Raw genomic sequence first — 20,174 nt, forward strand, 5'->3', positions numbered from 1 at the left:
CATATGTGTTTGAGAGAGATATTAATTTGTCACTTATAGGTTTTGTGTGTGTTATGAAAATTGTATTTATGCATTTAATATTTCTAGGGAAACTATTTAACTTTCGATCCAGGGGGTGCAAATGCAAAACATGCTTTTGACTAATTCTGACACATTGAACAGTACATTTCTGTATTATTAATGTACATTGTCCTTAAAAAAACAAACATGACATTAGGCATGGGATGGTTTAAGATTCTGACAGTATGATAACCTTGGATAAAAATATCAGGGTTTCCAAATATTGAGATTACTGCTCTAAAATATATTCTTTTTAAAAGTCTGAGTAAAAACTAAAACTTTTTTCCCCTTTGAACACAATATATTTTTGTGAGAAATGTTTTAAATTTTTTGAAGCAGTAAACATGTCAGACTAAATAATTCTAGTGAATCATCGACTTCTGCTGTCTTCATTAGTTTTAAAACCCAGATTTCATTACATTTTAAAAAAGAATCTTTGGATATCTTTTCTGCTGGAGATGCTGTTGTCCTAAAAACAAACAAAAAATGTCCTACCTTACCTTAGGAATGGTATAGCAGACAATTTGGCCGTTTTAAAACCTTGACGTTTCCAAACTGTGGTATACCTTGAAAACGGTTATCGTCCCATGCCTACATGACATCAAATGGAATAAATAAGAAAATTTGAGAAGGAAATGTGCTTAGAAATCTAAAAAACATTTTTTGAGAAATATGTTGCAGACATGACATGCAAAGAAAATCTAGGTCAGAGGAATTTAAGTCGACTGGACTATGTGAACTAAAGGACACTGTTTGGTATTCAGAAATGTAATTGTGCTGTATCTACTTTCTCTACAGCCAGAAAAGCAGAGGCTCGATTCACAATACTGAAACAAGAAGGAAATGAGCTGGTGAAGAACAGCCAGTTTCAAGGTGCCTCGGAAAAATACAGCGAGTGTCTGGCCATCAAACCCAACGAATGTGCCATTTACACCAACAGGTATACACGTGCAATTGATTTGATGAAAACTGCTTCTGTTTACCACATTTTACAAGCTACAAACTAAAACAGCACTCTAAAATAATTAACGTAAAGTGGAAATGTTGGATTTTAAAAGTTGAAATCACATCAATCTTCTGCAAAAGAGAAATAATTTTGATGATAGCTGATAAACCTTTAAAGACAGGCCTAAAAATGTCGCAGAAAAGAATTGTGGTTTTTCAACTCATTTGAAATATGTCGTTTGAACAAGCAACCAAAGTATTTTTGAGCGAACAACAGTAACAAGCAAAATCACCAAATGACACACAAACTTAATGCAAACTACAGGTGACATAATTATAGCCAGTGTTTCAGCCATTTCAGCATAGTAATTGAATAACAAACCTTCTGCAAAATGAAACATGCTTGTTTTGGTCTGTACTTATTTGAATACATAAAAGAAACAGCGATCATGCAAAATTTTACAGTGCACAGCATATATACAAGTATAGCCCATCTTTTAAATTAATATTTTTAATAGGAAGCTATACAATATTATATCTGTGCATATACAGTGAAGTCAGAATTATTAGCCCCCCTGAATTATTAGCTCCCATGTTTATTTTTTTCCCCAATTTTTGTTTAAAGAAGAGCAGATTTTTTTCAACACATTTCTAAACATGATAGTTTTAATAACTCATTTCTAATAACTGATTTATTTTATCTTTGTCATGATGACAGTAAATAATATTTGACTAGATATTTTTCAAGACACTTCTATACAGCTTACAGTGACAATTAAAGACTTAACTAGGTTAATTAGGTTAACAAGGCAGGATAAGGCAGGATAGGGTAATAAGGCAAGTTATTGTATAACAATGGTTTGTTTTGTAGACTATCAAAAAAAATAATTGCTTAAAGAGACTAATAATTTTGACCTTAAAATTGTTTTTAAAAAATTAAAATACGTTTTTATTCCAGCCAAAATAAATCAAATAAGACTTTTTCCAGAAGAAAAAATATTATTAGACTCACTGTGAAAATGTCATGCTCTGTTAAGCATCACTTGGGAAATATTAAAAAAATAAAAAGAAATTCAAAGGGGGGCTAATAATTTTGACCTCAATTGTATATTAGATACAAATATATATTTTTGATTATTCATGTAATTGCCTCTACAATAAATATACTTTTACCAATATTAAACTTGTGATTAAAAAAAAATAAATATTATGTTGAAAATAGTTTACAGCTACAATTTTCTTGTTTTGACACATTAAAGTTTGTCACTAAGAAATAATTACATTTGATTTTTTTTTCTTTTAGAAATAATCGTTAGTGTTTAGCCCTGTATAAGTCTAAAAATTTCATTCATAATGTTCTTAAAAGGGTCTTAAATTTGACTTGATGAAACCCGCAGGAACCCTGAAAAACTATAGTACACCCAAATTTATGTTATAGAAAATTATTACATATTTAACAAAGAGGAAAAATCAAGAGAAGCAAAAAAATAGAAAATTTGTATTTAAATTTTTAAGGTTGTTTTTGCAATATTAAGCTTGAATGTAATTGTATTATATTTCAATTTCTGAACATGTTTGGTGACTAAAATATTATTTTCATAAATATATCTGTTTAATAAATTTGTTTTGTTTAAATGCACTAAAACACATTGTATATTTACTGATAAATGGATACTAATAATCATTTTCAAAATGGGCTGCACTCAATTATGCTGAGAATGAAAGGGAGTTTGTTTTGGTAACCTTCAATCAAAATCTGAGTATTTGCTTTCCTCTGGAATGTCAGTCCTTTTCAGATGACATCAGTTTGACAACTTGGGCAAAATGTGCCACTATTTTTCCCACAGCCGTAAAAACACTATCATGGAGATTGCTTTTGTTGTTTGAGCGAACTGGAGCGCAAAAAAACGTATTTGTCCTACTCTTCCATTCACTGCTCTCTAAGTTTGACCAACTATGATGACTTCTGCTACTACTGAGAAACCTGAAAATATTAAAAAGGTCCATTTATGTAAAATGGCTAAAACTTATACTGACATTTAAAGGATTGTGCCAAAGTATAAAGACTTAAAACGGGAGTGAATTGGTATTTTTGGGGCTGCACTGTATTATCATTCTCGCTCTAAATATGCCTGACAAAAAAGAAGAACATTAATGTCCGCATGAAATCAATGCACTTTGTCCTAAGGTAAACAGTTATTCTGTAAATTAATCCACTGAAAGATGTTTGTTAAGGTAATCTTTAATCAAAATCTGAGTATTTGCTTCCTTCTTGAATCATTTTGATGGCTTGGGCGAAATACGCTTAGCCACAGACCTCTAACCATTAGTTTGCTGCAAATGAAAGATGAAAAAGAAACGCACCTCAATAAAAATATGTTTCCAGTTAGAAATACGTCATCATACTCAAAATAAACGTCATGTGGCAGCTTCCGGATTATCTTAACTGAATCAACGTCCCATTTGACAAATGTCCAACGCGCACTGGAAACAGTCTAATAATAACTAATAATTAGGGTTGTAACAATATACCGGTATGACGGTTTACCACGATTTGAACGTGCACGATTATCATACCATGAACAATTGCATATCAATGGTTTTAACCCTTAAAGACCGAGACAGCCGCCCGCGGCTAAAAATAAGTATTGCTCTTAAATGTTTAATAACTTTTGATCCGCTGATCCGATTCATACAATTCAAAGATTGGCATAAAGAAGAGAATCTCAGCTTTCCAGTGCTGTATCACATAACATTCGGACTTTCAGAGGCTCCGGAATCAGTGCGGTTACGTCATCAACATTTGACAGCGCTGATTTGACAAAGAAACGCTCGTCACTGTGTCTCCGGACAAATCAGACATGATACATTGATGCATTGTCCCTCCTCTATGCCCAGATTGGTTCAAACTCGCTATATCACAACCAATAAGCATAGGTTTCGCTTTGGTTTGTGGACCAAGCTTTTTGAACAACACGGAATGAGAGATAGGCATACATTTATGCGCGGCTAAATAAAACGCAAAAAAAAAAAGTTTTGCATGAAATAATTCTCATACTAAGTACTTTTGCATGCACAGCAGCACAGAAACATGACAAAACAGTGACACAGCAAAGACGAACTGCTGCTCTTGCTGTTTTCAAAAGACGCAAATGAAGGTGCAGCTGTTTGTCTGCATTGCAGACAACCATATCCAAATCCATATCCACAGACAACCATATCCATGCTGGCACATAAAACCTAAGGATGTTCCATATTGAATCTAGTTTCGTTATGTAACTATTTATAGTATAGTAAATATTTATATCTATTTTTTACTGAGGATTTGCACCATGTTTATTTGGACTTTATTTGGACTTTGACACATTATTTATTATTTTCTTATTTTTATTTGTTCATTGTAAGTAGTGTTGTTTATAGTAACTAAAAATATATTATTTGGAAAAAGTCAAATTTGCTTCACTGTTCTATTATTTTGTAACATTTGTAACATACCGTATACCGCGAAACCGTCAAACCGTGGTATTGTTTTAGACGATTATCATACCGTGAAAAATTCATACCGTTACAACCCTACTAATAATAATTGGATTAGACTGCTAAAATTTATGGCATTTGGTGCAAACTACGATTGAAATTACAAAAATATGCTGCTATACTTGTCTACTGATACCCTTGCTTTTGTCTTTTTTGTTTGTGTTTGTATGTAACTTAAAACCAATAAAAAAAATAAAATAAAATAAAAAAATTTTTTTTAAAAATCGCAAAAATAAATGTTGCAGTTCTCTTCTAAAAACACTCAAAGCCATGCACTAAATTAATCATGCTATAAAATGAGGTCATTTGACAATCGTGGTATATACTGCTGATTCAAATGCTGCATAATGCATACTGTTTCATATACATGTATTATACAGTATACACTGCACGGAGTGAAACAGGCACTAGTATTCCATTCTGAGCACGGGCGCAATTTGGTGCTAAATACAAAGTAGCTACAAATCCCGAATAGCTGTACATGTTGTCCTGTCTCCGATTTGATGGAGCCTTCTAGAAAGTGCTGAGGCTGGAGCTACTCAGACGGAGCCATTCAGTCAGCAATTAACTCTGACAACTCCAGCATAAAACAGAGAGTCAGGCCGCATCGCTCAATGAAAACTCTCCCTGTGTTTTCCAGAGCGCTGTGCTTTCTCAAGCTGGAACGTTTCGCAGAAGCCAAACAGGACTGTGATTCTGCACTTCAGATGGAGCCAAAGAACAAGAAAGCGTTTTATAGACGAGCACTGGCACACAAAGGCTTGAAGGTTTGTATTATGTCCTTAGATATTATGCCTGTGTAGTCAAAAGAGAGGTTTTACATTTAAAAATAGCATATGATGGCTTTGTGGTCATTTAAAGTGTGCAGTAAAGCATAGAAATCAACGTGTACTTCCGAACTCAGTGCCGTATTGCAGAGTTTTGTTTTCTCTCACAGGATTACCTGTCAGCCAGCACTGATTTACAGGAAGTACTGCAGTTGGATCCAAATGTGCAGGAGGCCGAGCAGGAGCTGGAGATGGTCACTAACCTGCTAAGAGAAAGTCTATTGGCTAATGCTCAAGGTAAATGTTCACAAGCCAATAACGCTCCCAAATACCTTTGATGAAAAGGTAAATGTCGCTAGATGACGTCATGTTCCTTATAGGGCTGCACGATAACAGAAAAACTGCTAATCACGATATTTTGTTTAAAATGTTAATCATGATTAATAATGACGATTATTCCTTTGTATATGTATAGACATATTTCATGGCTGCTGCATGGAGGGCGCCATAGCGACCAGCGTCTTCCGGTAGAATGCTAAAAACTTTAGTTTACAGCGTGTACAACTGGTAATTTGCGCTCTGAAAATGGGTTTCAATAATGTTTTTAATGAATAACAGAGTGTTTTTGTGACACACAACTTAGAAATGTGTCTGTTAAAGCCGTTATAATCTGTCACATGTGGTTCAAGCGCGTCAGAAATACGAGAAAAACGTTCTCCTAGTTCACGTGTCTGCCGTCAGAAATACAGTGTCTTCCCGTCCTGTCAGCTGTTAGCTCAGCAGCTCTTTAACACACACAGAGAGAGAGAGAGAGAGAGAGAGAGAGAGCAAACCAGAGTACTGGCATGAAACTTAACAGGTATGAAAGTCGAGCAATTTACAAAAATGACCAATAAAGGTCTGTTATTGATCCTCTGCTGGCTGATTTGCTGTTTATTCTAATCGCGAGCCTTTTGTGTTTTATTTCGTGTGTTGTTTTTACCAGGGTTTGTGTTTTTCTGTCATTTCGAAATGACACTAGCCTATATTTTCACTTTGTCACAGTTATTAAATCAGTGTGTCAGTGGGACAGTACAGGCTACGTGTATGTGTCAAACATTTTGGTGAATTACATTTTTTTGGGCTGGCTATATATTTGAAATAAAGAGAAAATGTTGACTTTAGCGATGACAAGGCTTCATTTAAACTGCAGAAGATGCCGTCTGACAACGAGGGGAAAATGCCTCACAGCAGCTGTTTTCCATCCTATTAGATCGCATTTCTTTAAATGATCAGTCCAGGAGATGGTGCTGATGGACAACAGTATTAGTTCAAAGAGGATAAAAGCAGGTAAAATAGATTAAAACTATCATTTCAAAGCCGCCCAAATGTGACTGTTTACACGCATCAGCTGCTGACCAAAAGTTCTTAGCATTCTCCTTGCGCATACACGCAAAGCATAATGGGTAATTTTGCGTTCCAAGAAAAAGGTCTATATAATGAACAATGGCATAGCTAAGTGTAATTATTGTAGTAAACTAATAAGTTATAAAGCAGAGTGTCGCGATCAACATGACAAAGCATTTGCGGTTGGCTCATTCTTCACAGATATTAAGGAAATTAAAAGAATGGCAAGTTAGGTTTATTGTGCATCCCGCGGGTGCAACCAACAAGAGTTGTGCATTTTAATTTAACTTTTTGAGACATTGCGAGCAGTTCGGTGTTAGTTTTTATTTAAATACCTTGTGATGAAACTAAACAGCCCATTCTCTCCGCCTCTTCATTCATAAACAGCGGGACCTGCGGCTGAAGCATGCAGGAGAGACGAATGTACAACATCCTTTGGCTTTTGTATAGGAGTCGAAAGAATATATTAAAGTGGAATGTTCTAACAGTCCTGATAGGTTTAATCTTTTTCTTTTGCAAAATTCCTGTCATTTTTCTTCAGCAAATTAGTATTTGAAGCTGCTTTATTCTTTTAAAACCAAGAGCAGAGCCGGTCAATTGGTGTTTTTCCTTAAGATACACCTTTATGTATGTTTTATTTTGTGTATAGTCTTTAATGTGCTTTTTAATCATTTCATTCTATTCAAAGCAGCACTTTGAATTTATCCTCAAATGTGGCATGAGAGCGATGCATGTGTCAGATGATTGCTTTTTTTGCGTGCGCGCGATCAATTCCTGATCCTTTTGCATAAAGTTATTAATTAAATGACAGGTAATTTAATTACTTTTGATGTGCTAAAATATTTGTTAAGCGAATGTTATTAAAAAAAAATCATATGTACATATTAAAGAGCCCATATTATACATGAAATAGGGTCATATCTTGGTTGTGTCTCCAACAACAGTCTAATATGCATGCAAGGTCAAAAAACACTTTCATGGTCTTATAATCTGCATTTATTTTTACCTAATTATCCCAGCGACTCCCGTATGAATCGTCCAGTGATTCATTTGTTCCCAAACCCCTCCTTAGCGCGAAGCTAATCTGATTGGGCCGATGACAGTCTGTTGCGATTGGTCAACTGCCTTCAGTGAGAGAGTGAAATGCCAAACAGCTAATCAGCAATATAAAAGTAATCACAGTTCATACACACTTCATAGTGTAGGCGTGGATTTTAACTGCCAGAGGGTCAATGTAAATACAGACAATGGACTTGAAAATACCGACAACTAACTATTTTATTAGTTAAAAAAGTTTTACTTTTAGTTTTATTATTTATTAGCAAAAACTCCAAAAACAGTTGAGGAGATCTTCTAGCTTGTCTCACTCTGCTCTTTTCACAGACACACACATATTGCCCTCGTCCTTGCGCGCACGCACGCACGCACACACACACACACACACACACACACACACACACACACAAACACTTAACTCTCCTACGGACAACAACGCGGGCACACACACACACACACCTCTGGACGACAGCGCGCGCGCACACACACACACACACTACCCTCCTCCACGGAACTCCGTAAACAAAGCAGCACGCGTCGCGTTTTTAACGTGGCTTTGCACGCGATATGAGAATAAAGCGAGTTAACCTCATACAGTACACGCGGTTACAAGTAACAAATCACAACTAAATACATTTGCAAGCTAAAGTCAACGAGGCAACAACTTTAATCGCACGTACACTTGAGAAATGGAGGAAGAAACCCATCCTGACATGTCTATCAGTAAGTTACTCTTTACTGATCCTTCCTTTAACAAACGCCGATGAAGTATTCTTTGTAGCATGTAGTTTCCAGAAGTTTCCAGTAGTTTCCAACTGCTTGGCTATAATGCTAAAGTTTCATCTTTGGGTAGTGACTAAATAATATCCATCTGCAGTGTGACTTCAATCGACCGGCATGTTTGTGTGTGTGTGTGTGTTTGTGGGTGTGGGTTTTTGTGTTAGAGGACGGGGCCGCAGATTTGAAATCTCCCGGGTTTGCGCGTGCACGTGAATAACTTGGTTTTGTTCGTACGTCATGGCGAAACGCCTAATGACGTTATCAAGGCGACTCGTTTGAAGCACTATGAGTCGATTCTTTTATAGATGAATCAACCGTTTTAAACACTGTACACTAACAGATTTAAGCCTTAGCTGGATACTTCACTTCACTTAGAGCTGTGTTACACACTACATGGAAGGGCATTTTTAAAAACCCATAATATGGGCTCTTTAAAACTGTAAAACTAAATAAAGTACATGGTCTAATCGGAAATAAAGGAAATTAGCTATAGCCTATATTTCATTATTTAATGCATAAAATAGGCTAGTAAATTGAGTTTAATTGATCTGAAACTTTTAAGTGCATTTTTATTTCCTGTAAATAATAAAAGTTGCATCAGATTGATGAAAACAGACCTGAATATCCGCATGAACAGGGCCACAATGACTTTTTTTACATCAAAACAATTGGATAGTCTTCTGTCTGCATGAGTGGCAAACGCGTCAGAAAAAAACAGCTGAATCTTTTCAAATAATTGTGTAACTTATAAAACAAATGCATAAAACAAATAAAACAGCAATTTTTTACAGTGTAGGCCTGTTTACAACACTTCAAGCTTTTGACTGCTTTTGACCAAATAGCTTTCATAGTGTAAACGTTAACTCAATCAGCAATCCTCTCCCACATTAACTTAAGGTGTTCACACTTGGTTCAGTTCAGTTATAATGAATGCACTAACTGCTCTTTATACTAACTGCTTTTTAGCAGCTTTTGTTATGTCTAAAGTGTCTTACAAATGAGGAAGGCATTTAGCAACTCAAGAGGAAGAGACAATACAAACAAGAAGTGCGACTTATAGGTACTGATATTGCTTAGAGAAATAAAAGTTGGGGAATGGAGGAAAAGGTAAAGACTGTTTTAAACTGAAACTGAAGTTTTGCAATTGAAAATGTAACTGCTGCCATCCAAGTCAACTTGATGCACACTAAATCAAGTTGACTGAGACCACTGAAAATTTAGGTCTTGTCCTACTTCAAACTCCAGAAATATGAACGCAATACAAAAATGGCTAAATTATCAAAAAAAACATGACATGACATCAAATATACCACCATAAAAATGACAGAACAATAAAGAATTCAGGTGTTCAGCCACAATAAGGAAGTTTTGCCCAGCACGTAGCATTGCTTTGGAAGTTTGTATGATTGTTGTGTTGAGATCCATCACTAAATATAAATCATGAAAACTAAAGTGTTACTGATGCATTTTCTGTTTGTGCTACCCACAGACCTTATTTTAGGTATTAAAACAGACCTCAGCACAATTAACCAAGAAGTGGTAATGTCTTAACTTGTTTTAGAGTTAAACTATGGTCTAAAAATATGTCAGCCCCGCAGAACTAAATTTCTTCAATCGATTTTTTCAACATCACTCTACTAGTATACCCCAGTGGAAGGGCAAATGAAAAGCTGTGAGTGAATTCAAGCACTGAGTGTGCCTCAAGTCCTGCAGATGACATTTTCTGGTGAAGCATGGGAATTTATTCAGAACAAGCATCAAAGCTTATCCTGGACTGTACATTTGTTAAAACAAGAATGAACAAGACAAAAATGTCCTCAACATCAAGGGTTAATAAAAACAAACTATTTTATCATGATAGAAATTACACAATTAGTTTCTTACATAATTTAGTCTTGTTTAAATATAGGACAATGAACAATCCTTAAAAATAGTTTTTAAATACAAGGTAAATTACCCTTTTTTACTATTGTTAATAAGGTAAATAATGCAGGGTTCCACACAATTCCTTCATGTTGTCCCACTCCCAACACAAATCGATTAAGTTAACTTTACAAATTCACGTTCAAGAACTGAACATAAAATACTAAAGTTGTCCCAAATACAAACTTAGAAATTGTGTTGGATCCATGCATTTTCAACAAGAAATTTACACAAAAAAAAATTAATCTTACCTTTGACCAAATTAAATCGGGTAGTTTATTCTTATTTAAAGTGACCTTACTGAATGAATTCGTGTTCTTGAATGAATCAATTGACTAATTGACTAATTAAGTGACTAATTTACGATTCACTGCCATGTAATGGTGTAGTAAAGCTGATCACTGACATTTTTCAAAAAATATTGTAGTGAAATTTAACAGCGATTATGATCAGCCATATTACCTAGTGCACTTTAATCTTAGGTTTAGCAGATTAGTAGTGTTTACTGAGGCAAGGCTCATTATTACTATTACTCATAAATGAACAAATCCTTTGTCCTTAAGAACTAAACTTTGGCCTGTAATTCTTCACTAATGTACACACAGTTGGAAGCTATTTTATTTACTGATGGTGTTCTTCTTCTCCTTTGGAATTATCATATTGTAAAAAGCAGTCAGATTTGCCACACAGATAGAGGACGCTCTGAAATTTAACCACAACAAACGTAAAATCTCTAACCCAGTACCTCTAGTGCCACCACTAGTGCACAATTTCCCTGTTCCATGGATTGGGGAAAAAAAAATCCAAACAAATTATATTCAGACAATGGAGACAAAATTTATTATTATTACAGAAATTGATTTGATTTGTGACAAGAAATCTGTGCAATCTGACTAGAGGTTATACCTTCACAATTCTTTGTTGTGTAAAGACTTTGCACTGCATTCCATTCAGAAGGACTCATCCATGGCCAAATTTTAAAAATATGCTGTTCAACACCAATCATTTTTCCTGCACAAAGAAAAATGAGGCCTGTAGTGTCCATCAGATTTACCCCTCGAAATCCTTATTTAGAAGGGACCTTCAGAGTAGCCATTTTGAGTACTTTGGTTTGGAATGACACTTCGGAACAGCAGCCATAATTTTGAGTTAGATTTTTTTGTTTTTACCCCAAAGTGCCCTTCGAAAAATGATTAATCTGTAGCTTTTTTAGGACAGTGCCACCTAGTGGTCAGGAGATATGAAAAACAGTTATTTTTGTTTAAAACTTTGGAACAGTCGAGCCAAAAATAAATGATTGGTTGGTTTAGATTCAGAGTGGCACAATGAGTTGAACACCATCTAGTAGTTTCCATTTCACAGATTAAATATTTTGCTTACAAATGCGAAATTTTATGTATGTATTAATATATTGCTAGAAACTCTGTATTGTCTTCAGCACTCAAAACGTTTCAGATCAGCGCCACCTTGCGGTCAAAAGTCATTATATATTCCTATTTACACCACCAGAGATACGCAGTCTATCTCCGACAACACTAGAGACAGTGATTACTGGCGATCTAATATGGGCATGTCTTGCAACCCAACTAATTTGAGAATCTTTCAACTCTAAGCAAATGAAGCGTAACCGCCAATACTACCAATACTAGCATAAGTAGAGTTCACAATGTTCTCTCAGATCTCGTGACATTCGCCACTATCCGTACCGCGGACCTACTCAGATTGCTGTTTGCCACCGATAAATAGCCACAATGACACATCACATGTTTTTTTTTCTTGATCATGATTGTAAATGAACATTTTATGACTGCTGATTTTAAGCAGCAAGAAAATCTATTCACTGTCACTGATAATCGTTTATAAATGTTACCCAAACAAACTTAAGATAAGACTTAAATCAACACCCAGGGTGAAAGGCAGCTACAAAGTCACTGTTAGTGTGAATAAGGGTTTACTCTATAATCCAGTTAACTCTAGCTCTCTGATAACAAAGAAACCATATTGCTTTTTTATAATCATTTTTTAGGGATTTTTCACTTTTTTATTGGTCAGAATAGTGGAGATTATGAGAGAGAGGAGAAAGATTGGCAAGGGACCCTAAAGCTGGGAATTAAACTCAGGTTGTCGTGAGCACCTCAGTGCTATATGTCATCATACTTTAGTACTAGGCTATTGGCACGACAAGAAACTGAATTGTTTAGATCACTTAAGTTCATTTAGTTTTTCAGCTAATTAATTATTTCACTTTTTTGAAGAGCTGGAGCATTTAAACTAAACTGGAGCACATGCTCAAAATAAAGTCATTTAGCATTGATGTGAATAGTAATCAGTGTAATAATAGTAATTAGTAGTAATAATACAATCATCATTCTTACTGTGCGATCACCCTTACCGCACGTCAAAGGTCACTCTGGCCGCCCTGGCAACAGCGCTGTCGGCCTTCAGCTCCAGCAATGAGAATATCAAAATTCACTACACTGATCTCGTATTTAAAGTAGCCGTTGTCGCATATCAGCAAATCACTTACATTCCCGCATAAAAACATGCTTTCTAGCAAGAAAATGTTGCACACTTTTTAGCAAATGAATTTAACAATGGAAGATCAAGTTGTTGCGTGTGGTGTGGTTTGGCTCCACTTACACAATATGTGTACATATGTCTGAAATATTCTGAAAGAGCAGTACTGTTTTGTATTGTTGCATGAGGCTTCCACTTTTTAAAAGAAAAAAAAAAATATATATATATATATATATATATAACGCAATAATCGAACACATGGGAACATCTGATGTCAGAACTAAAGTTCACAAGGCTGTGTTCTCTGGACTCCTCTAAAGTAGTGGACTTCTACATTCCGATTGCTTGTCGACAAACCGCGTCATAGCTCATTACCATAAAATTGACTTGATTGCAACTCTTCTCGACGCCTACACTGGCAGACACGCCACACTGCTCCTTGCTGCCCGGCTACCATTGAAAATGAATGACTTGCAGCTACTTTGAAGCTCTTGCCGCTTTCAATGTAAATGTACAGTTTTTAAATGACCCTGAGTGGTTTTAGAAGGGTGGTCCAGAGTGTTTTTTAAGGCTTGGTTGTGTTTATGTGGTGCAAAGCAATTTGTGCTCATGCTTCATTTGTAAAAAAAATAATAATCATGTTATTTTGTTCATGAATCTTACTTTGATTATATACAGCTACTCAGCTAACATGAAAACGACTGTCATATTTCCTAGCCCCTCCTAAAGCCCGCCCTCAAGAGGCTGATTGGTTATCTAACATAATGTGCTGTGATTCGCTGATTGGCTCCATGTAACCAGAAAGCGCCATGCATGCTTTGCTATTGTGTAACTACACTGTCAGTCAGAGCAGCTGTTAGCCATATCAGTTTGAGCCTGAATCAGACAGAAAATGAAGAGGATACAGTTGGACCCCATGTCTGCTCTCTGAAACAAAATCTAACAAATGTCTTTCAAATATATTCTAAATAGGCATGTGTGAGTAATATGAAACGTTTTACATATCTCTATGCACACAGAAAGTGGCCGCATAGAAAGACACTGCATTGCTGGTTAAAATTGTGGGTGTTTACAGGGGTTTGAATAATAAATGTGAATTTGTAGCTAAATTGTTAGTGGTGCCAAACAGCATTTCCCGTTATTTACACCCTTGTTTACATTCTCGCAACAACATACTGTTAACGCTAGACACTATGCATGTAATAGATCAATTTTAACAAATACAAATATTTACAGGTTGTGGCTCACAATCCTCATTATGGTTTGAGCTGCTCCTTCTTTGAGGAGTTTTTAGCTGAATCTAGCACTGAATAGACAGAAATTCATGGAAGCTGTCCTTTGTCAAATGCCAATTATATATTTTTTTATAATTCTCTGGAACATAATTAAAATTAAACTGTAAGCACTTCTCTCTTTGTGTCGTGTCCTTCGGAAGCCCAAATACAGAAAGAGAACAAGCTTTGTGGAAATAGCAGCATTTGGACAACATTTTAGCTTTCTCTGCTATAACATTACAGCGCCTCTGGCCATGCCCCTTTCTCTGCACGTTGTGTATGTACATTACCTTAAGAGTTTATGACTTCATTAACCCGCATGTATTTTTTAGAGTCCCCAAACTTTGTTCGTTGTAGGCTTTGCTTAGCTTACTCTGTAAAAGCCAATGTCTCCTTTTGCAATGAACTATAAGCGTATTACTTTCAGAGATGTTGTGTATGTTCACGAGGCTACATTACACATCAACTAAAGTTTGATATGATATTGTAGTTAGCAAAACATTACGTATGTTGTGTGTTAAAGTTTTTTTGTATTTCAAGGCTGTGTATAAGCACAAATCCAGAACTTAATGTCAATAACTGTCTCCACTAAGACATAAATGATACTGACTGGCTGTTTCACCTTTGCAGGTTGACAGCCAAGCAATAAATGATGAGATGAACAGAGATCTGCAGGAAGAACAAACCCTCTTATCATTAAAGCCAGACACAGCGGATCCACCGAGCCTGAGACTCCCAGCTCAGAGATGCCAGCGTCCCACAGCGAGGGTCCATTCATCTCTGTGCAGACCGTCATGCGCCGCAACTAAAGTTTCCCTTCCAGCAAACCCTCATCTCACGTTCTCCTAGGAATATTGTGTCTGATGCAATGCTGACTATGCAAAGCATGCAAAACTGTTCATACTCTCTAACACAGGCTTCAATAGGCACGTGTGAGCATGGCACGGAAGGGAAGCGCGTAATAGGATTTTTTGAGTTATGACGGGATGGTTAATGTGTATATGAGAGAGAATGTGCCTTTCATGAGAAGCTCTGGCTCACGTATTGAGTGATTTAACACTCTCAGATGAAATTGTATAGAAAGATTTTAATTTGCTACATTAAAAATGTCTCATTTCTCAGGATTTAATATATTTTTAATAGCTAGTTCATTGTACTGTGTCGCATGTACCTGTAGCTCATGTAGTTTTTTTTTTTTTTGACATCTTTCAGCCTTCAGTTTAACTACCGTCTCAATTCGCATAGATAAAACACTATTTCACACTGTATGAATGTACAATAACACAGATGCTGTTTTGTTCTTTCGTTCTTTGGGATGTCAGCAAAAGAAATGTTTCAGGGAAAAAAAATGCATCAGCTAATAAATGGCTTTATAAACTTCTAGGTGAACTATTCTTCCGATTAGTTTATAATTCGTAATTTAATGATGAATATTAAATAAAAGCTCTGTAAATTTCAAGTAAAACAAAGATGAAATGCAAAAAGTATTTTGAACAATTATAAGGTCAAAGTACTCTTGAACAAGAGTCCGCGACTGCTATTTTTTTCACATTGTGACGCAGTTTCTAGAGACACTAAATATTAAATGACACAACAGTGGGTGTGGCCTGTTTTTCTGCTGCGAGTTGAATGGATATAGTAAGGGTCCAATCACGCCCAACACGCTTTTATGTTCCAAAAAAGCAAGGCGCACCACACTGCCTTTTTTGTTGTCAAGAAAAATAGAAGTGCGATATTGTTGAAGTGCGATAAGTGTTGATATTATTATAATTGTAATATTTAATAATATTGTGATATTCACGATTTGTAAAGTCATACAGCTCTGGATAGCTTGAAACAGTGACCTAGTGGTTTAAATTATCCAGACCTGTATGTCTCTCCATCTTTAACATTATCTGTAGTCGCGGCTGGCCGGAAGTGTGATATGCACATTAATATAGCAGCATTTTTTATGACACTGTATAACAATTATCAACATTTTTACAGTACTATAGCAGGCTTGGGTAGGGTAGGTGTTAAAACATACAATTTATTGGGTAATTTAATAGACAACATAAATAATACTCGGTACAACTACTGTTTTTATGTTACTGTGGTGGTTGCATTTAAGATTGGGGTGGGGGTAGACCTTAATAAAATACAATAAATGGGAAATTTCATAAATAATAAAAATAAATCTTGTTAACTTCCGGCCGCAACCGTATCTTATACATATATATATATATTGTGTCTTGTCAACACAAACACTGCTGTCGTCTTAACGGAAACCCTGCCTCTGCTTTCATTTGATTGGAGAATGATTGGTTAAATATGTTTGCCACGCCTAATTTCTAAGATATACATAAGCTGTGTGTCATTTCAGAGGCTACATCCTCCAAAGGATGCAGACTTTAAAGGCGAGTTCTTTAAAGTCTGCACAAGCAGAATCAATCGTTTTGAAATGAGACAATCTAGCCTACAGAGGACAGATCCCGTCACCTAGCAACCATAAAGCCACCTTTCCACTGCACACAACATTCGGACACGACTGTCGGATTACGCCCCCTATTGGCAGTAGCACAGAATTTTCAGTTTTGTCATGCATCATGGAAGCTGTTCACGCAGTGTCCGAAACAAAGGAGCACAAAAGCAAGAGCCTTTATTCTCCGTACGTTCACCATGAGTGCAATACTAGAAACTCATGGACTGCTAAAAATTTTGGAGGGAATATGGAGACAACATAAATATATATATATATTTTTATTACTCATTTATGAAGAGAAATGTTTTTTTCTAAAATTTATATTTTTTTAATAAATTTTTTTCTGATTCAAGAAATTATGAAAAAAAAACTAATATTTCTCATCTCGCACGCACAGACCTGTTTGGACAACACTGGAATACATCAAATCTAGTCAGCCGGTCGCATATGGTCTAGTCGCAGGAGTTCAAATATTTCAGCGTATCCACAGCTCAAATCAGATCCGAATTTTTATGCATACGAAGATGATCGGAACTCAACGCAGCTCTCGGACTACTCCCCACTGGAAATGAATGGCTCCCGATCTGTCGCTAGTCGTGAGCGGGGGAGAGGCGGCTTATGCTGAGTTCAGACTCCATGATTTTCAAAGTAGTCGTGTCACAGATATTTTCACACTGCATGACTATCTGGGCTAGCGTTTGTTTCACATTGCACTTTACAATAGAAGGAATAGCTGACAATTTTCTACAATGGGGTAGAAAATGTACATATTTGCTCACCTGGGTTTGAAGGAAGTAAATGCTGCTCTCTCAATGGCTGTAGCCGATCACAGATGCTTTTTTTCAGTCAAAACTCATTTCGCAGGTCAGCACCAGTGGTGTAGTGGTTAGTGCGTCGACACATGCACTCCGGTGCTCGCGGCGACCCGGGTTCGATTCCGCTTCGCGGTCCTATGCCGATCCTTCCCATCTCTCTGCTCCCCATGCTTTCCTGTCAATACTCTCTACTGTCCTATCAAAAATAAAGGTGAAAACCCCGAAAGAAAAAAAAATAAAATAAAAACTCATTTCACAGGGCATGATTTGAATCGCAGACAGCTCCAGATATTTAGCACGCCAAATATCTCACAGGCATCAGCGACTCTTCTGCGATTCTCTCAGATCGCGTCTTTAATAGTTCATACTGTGTGATTGTCACTCACGTGCATGAGCACTGATTGGCGATTTCTTAAAACCTGTCGGCGAGTCAAAATCAGGGCTGCCATAAGCGTTAATAAAATTTGTAATTACTTTTTTTTCCTCAAAGTGACTTTAAATCTCACATCAAGCAATTTGAAGGCAAAGCAAGGTTTGCAAAAGCTTGAAATATATTTCCTTTGATCCCTACATTTGCACATGAAAATGTATCTTTAAAATCACTCTTTAGTAAGACATGTCATACTCTTCTTGTTTATGAACATGTATTTAGATACCTGAGTAAAATAAAACCTAACTCATACATTTAATCCGGAGTTTTCTTTTAAAACGTCCAGCCGTTATCAGCACCCAATGAATCTTGGGATGTTGGAGGACACAAAGGATCCACCGGTTGAATCCTTCATTAACTGAGAAATGAAGGAAGCATTTTGAGGTTGCATTTGTAGAAGTCTTCGAAATTATTTTAAATGAGACCACGTTCGTCGCACCATGATGACGCAGGGCCCTTTGAATGCATCCTTTGGAGGACGCAGCCTCTGAAATGAGACACACACAGTTATAATCTGACAATTTAACTGAAAAAAGCAGGACGTGCATTTTCAGATTTCAATTAAAGATTATAAGCGCAAACATTTTTTTCTTAGTGACATGGACACGTGAAATTAACTGTTCACAACAAAACTATAAATGTGAGTTAACAAAATCATATGGTTAGTTTTGATTTCTTGGGGACTTTAAAAGCTTAAATTTACTGCAAAAAGTTAATTTGCAGTAAAACACAAAGATTATATAAAGTATTTTGAACAATTATAAGGTTAATGGTTAAATAACATAATAAAACAAATATTCTGTCAATGCTTACTCACCTCAAGAACCAAATTCGTGAGAATCTCTTTCTTCGATTGACACAACACAAATGAAGATAATGTAATTAAAGTCGGAGTTTGTCCTAAAACAGACACAAAAAAAAGATAGAAAAACATGAATCAATATGGTGCGTGTACGTTTTCTTCCTTTCCTTTATTCCGTTTAAAAATGGAAAACAAATTAACAAAACGTACACGGACCCAATATGAACTGACTTAAGATCAAATAAGCAATAGGCCTACATTAAATAAATACTCATTCATTTATTTTCCTTTAGCTTAGTCCTTTTATTTATCAAGGGTCCCTACAGCGTAATGAACTGCCAACTTATCCACTATATGTTTTACACAGCGGATGCCCATCCAGCTGCAACCCAGTACTCGTAAAACAGCCATACACTCTCACATTCACATACACTACGCCCCCCTGCAACGAAATGCACCCACGCATGTACTTTCTTTAGCATTCACAGTCTATATTTAAAAAAAAAAAAATCAAAGGTCCTAATTTAGAGCTGTCCAATCTTAGTTCTGGAGGGTTGGTATCCTGCAAAGTTTGGTTCCAACCCCAATCAGACACACCTGGGCCAGGTAATTAAGCTTGGCTTTCTAGAAACAACCGTGCAAGTGTGTGGCTAGTTGGACTGAAAATCTGCAGGACACCAGCCCTCTAGGACCAGGTTTGGACACCCCTACCCTGATTGAATTAAACGTAAAATGATTGTTATTTTAATGGACAAAGCAAGGACAGGAAGTGAACGCAAAACAAACTAGGTTTACAAATAAATGTAAAACAACAATATTGACTGTAGTGTAGCTTAAATGTAAGGTTTTTTGTGGGTTTAAAACAGACATTTAGGTTACATGGAACACACAATATTGTTGCTGTTGTTTTAATCTAAACCACACATTAAACAATTTACTCTATCTCATCGGTGTTGTATTTGAAGTCTATTAATTTGTTTATCTTCTGTTAGGGAAGGGTTCCATTCATGAAACTCACCCCAGTCACTCATTAGTGGCATAACTCTATCGCCTACTCTATCGCCTCCCGCCACAACACCGTCGTTATATTAATATTACTATAAAATCACATAATCGATCATTAAAATTTACTCAAACATTTAAGTTATAAGGGTATTAAACAATCAGAAGATCAACCATACCTGCTTAACACGTGGTTCTTGCAGAAGCTCAACCGCCAAACCGCCACCAAAATACAAAAAAGCTGCAAAAACTCACCATGAAGCAATAAAAACGCACCTACAAAATGTTATCTATTGCTACTTCCGTGAAATAAAAGTGAACAAGAATGGAAGCTCAATTAGCAACATTATGTTTAAATCAATATGACTGTAGAAAATCTGAGACGTTGCTTCATAAAGGTATCTTTCATCTTTCTACAT

General features: G+C 36.1%; 2 protein-coding genes across 9 annotated transcripts in view; one reads left to right on the forward strand and one right to left on the reverse strand.

The window, feature by feature from the left end:
- spag1a (sperm associated antigen 1a) overlaps positions 1–15,630 on the forward strand; it is a 32,651-nt gene extending 17,021 nt beyond the window's left edge. Inside the window, 4 exon segments of one of the 2 annotated variants that reach the window (NM_001089406.2) lie at positions 859–1,000; positions 5,183–5,309; positions 5,480–5,606; positions 14,876–15,630. In NM_001089406.2, coding sequence (NP_001082875.2) covers positions 859–1,000; positions 5,183–5,309; positions 5,480–5,606; positions 14,876–14,880 — 401 coding nt within the window. In that variant the 3' untranslated portion in view covers positions 14,881–15,630. 2 annotated transcript variants of the gene reach the window in all.
- Positions 1–20,174, reverse strand: part of parp10 (poly(ADP-ribose) polymerase family member 10) — a 67,992-nt gene extending 47,818 nt beyond the window's left edge. The window contains exons 1-5 of one of the 7 annotated variants that reach the window (XM_087295486.2): positions 19,935–20,174; positions 18,769–18,851; positions 18,205–18,438; positions 17,486–17,717; positions 561–651 (exon numbers count right to left, since the gene is read on the reverse strand). The gene's annotated coding sequence lies outside the window, so the exon portion shown is untranslated. The remainder of the gene's footprint in view (positions 1–560; positions 652–17,485; positions 17,718–18,204; positions 18,439–18,768; positions 18,852–19,934) is intronic. The other 6 variants (XM_087295489.2, XM_087295487.2, XM_088651484.1 and 3 more) reach the window with 6 other exon arrangements.

This window comes from Danio rerio, chromosome 19, assembly GCF_052040795.2.
Source record: "Danio rerio strain M-AB ecotype USA chromosome 19, GRCz13ab, whole genome shotgun sequence".
Taxonomy (NCBI): Eukaryota; Metazoa; Chordata; class Actinopteri; order Cypriniformes; family Danionidae; genus Danio; species Danio rerio.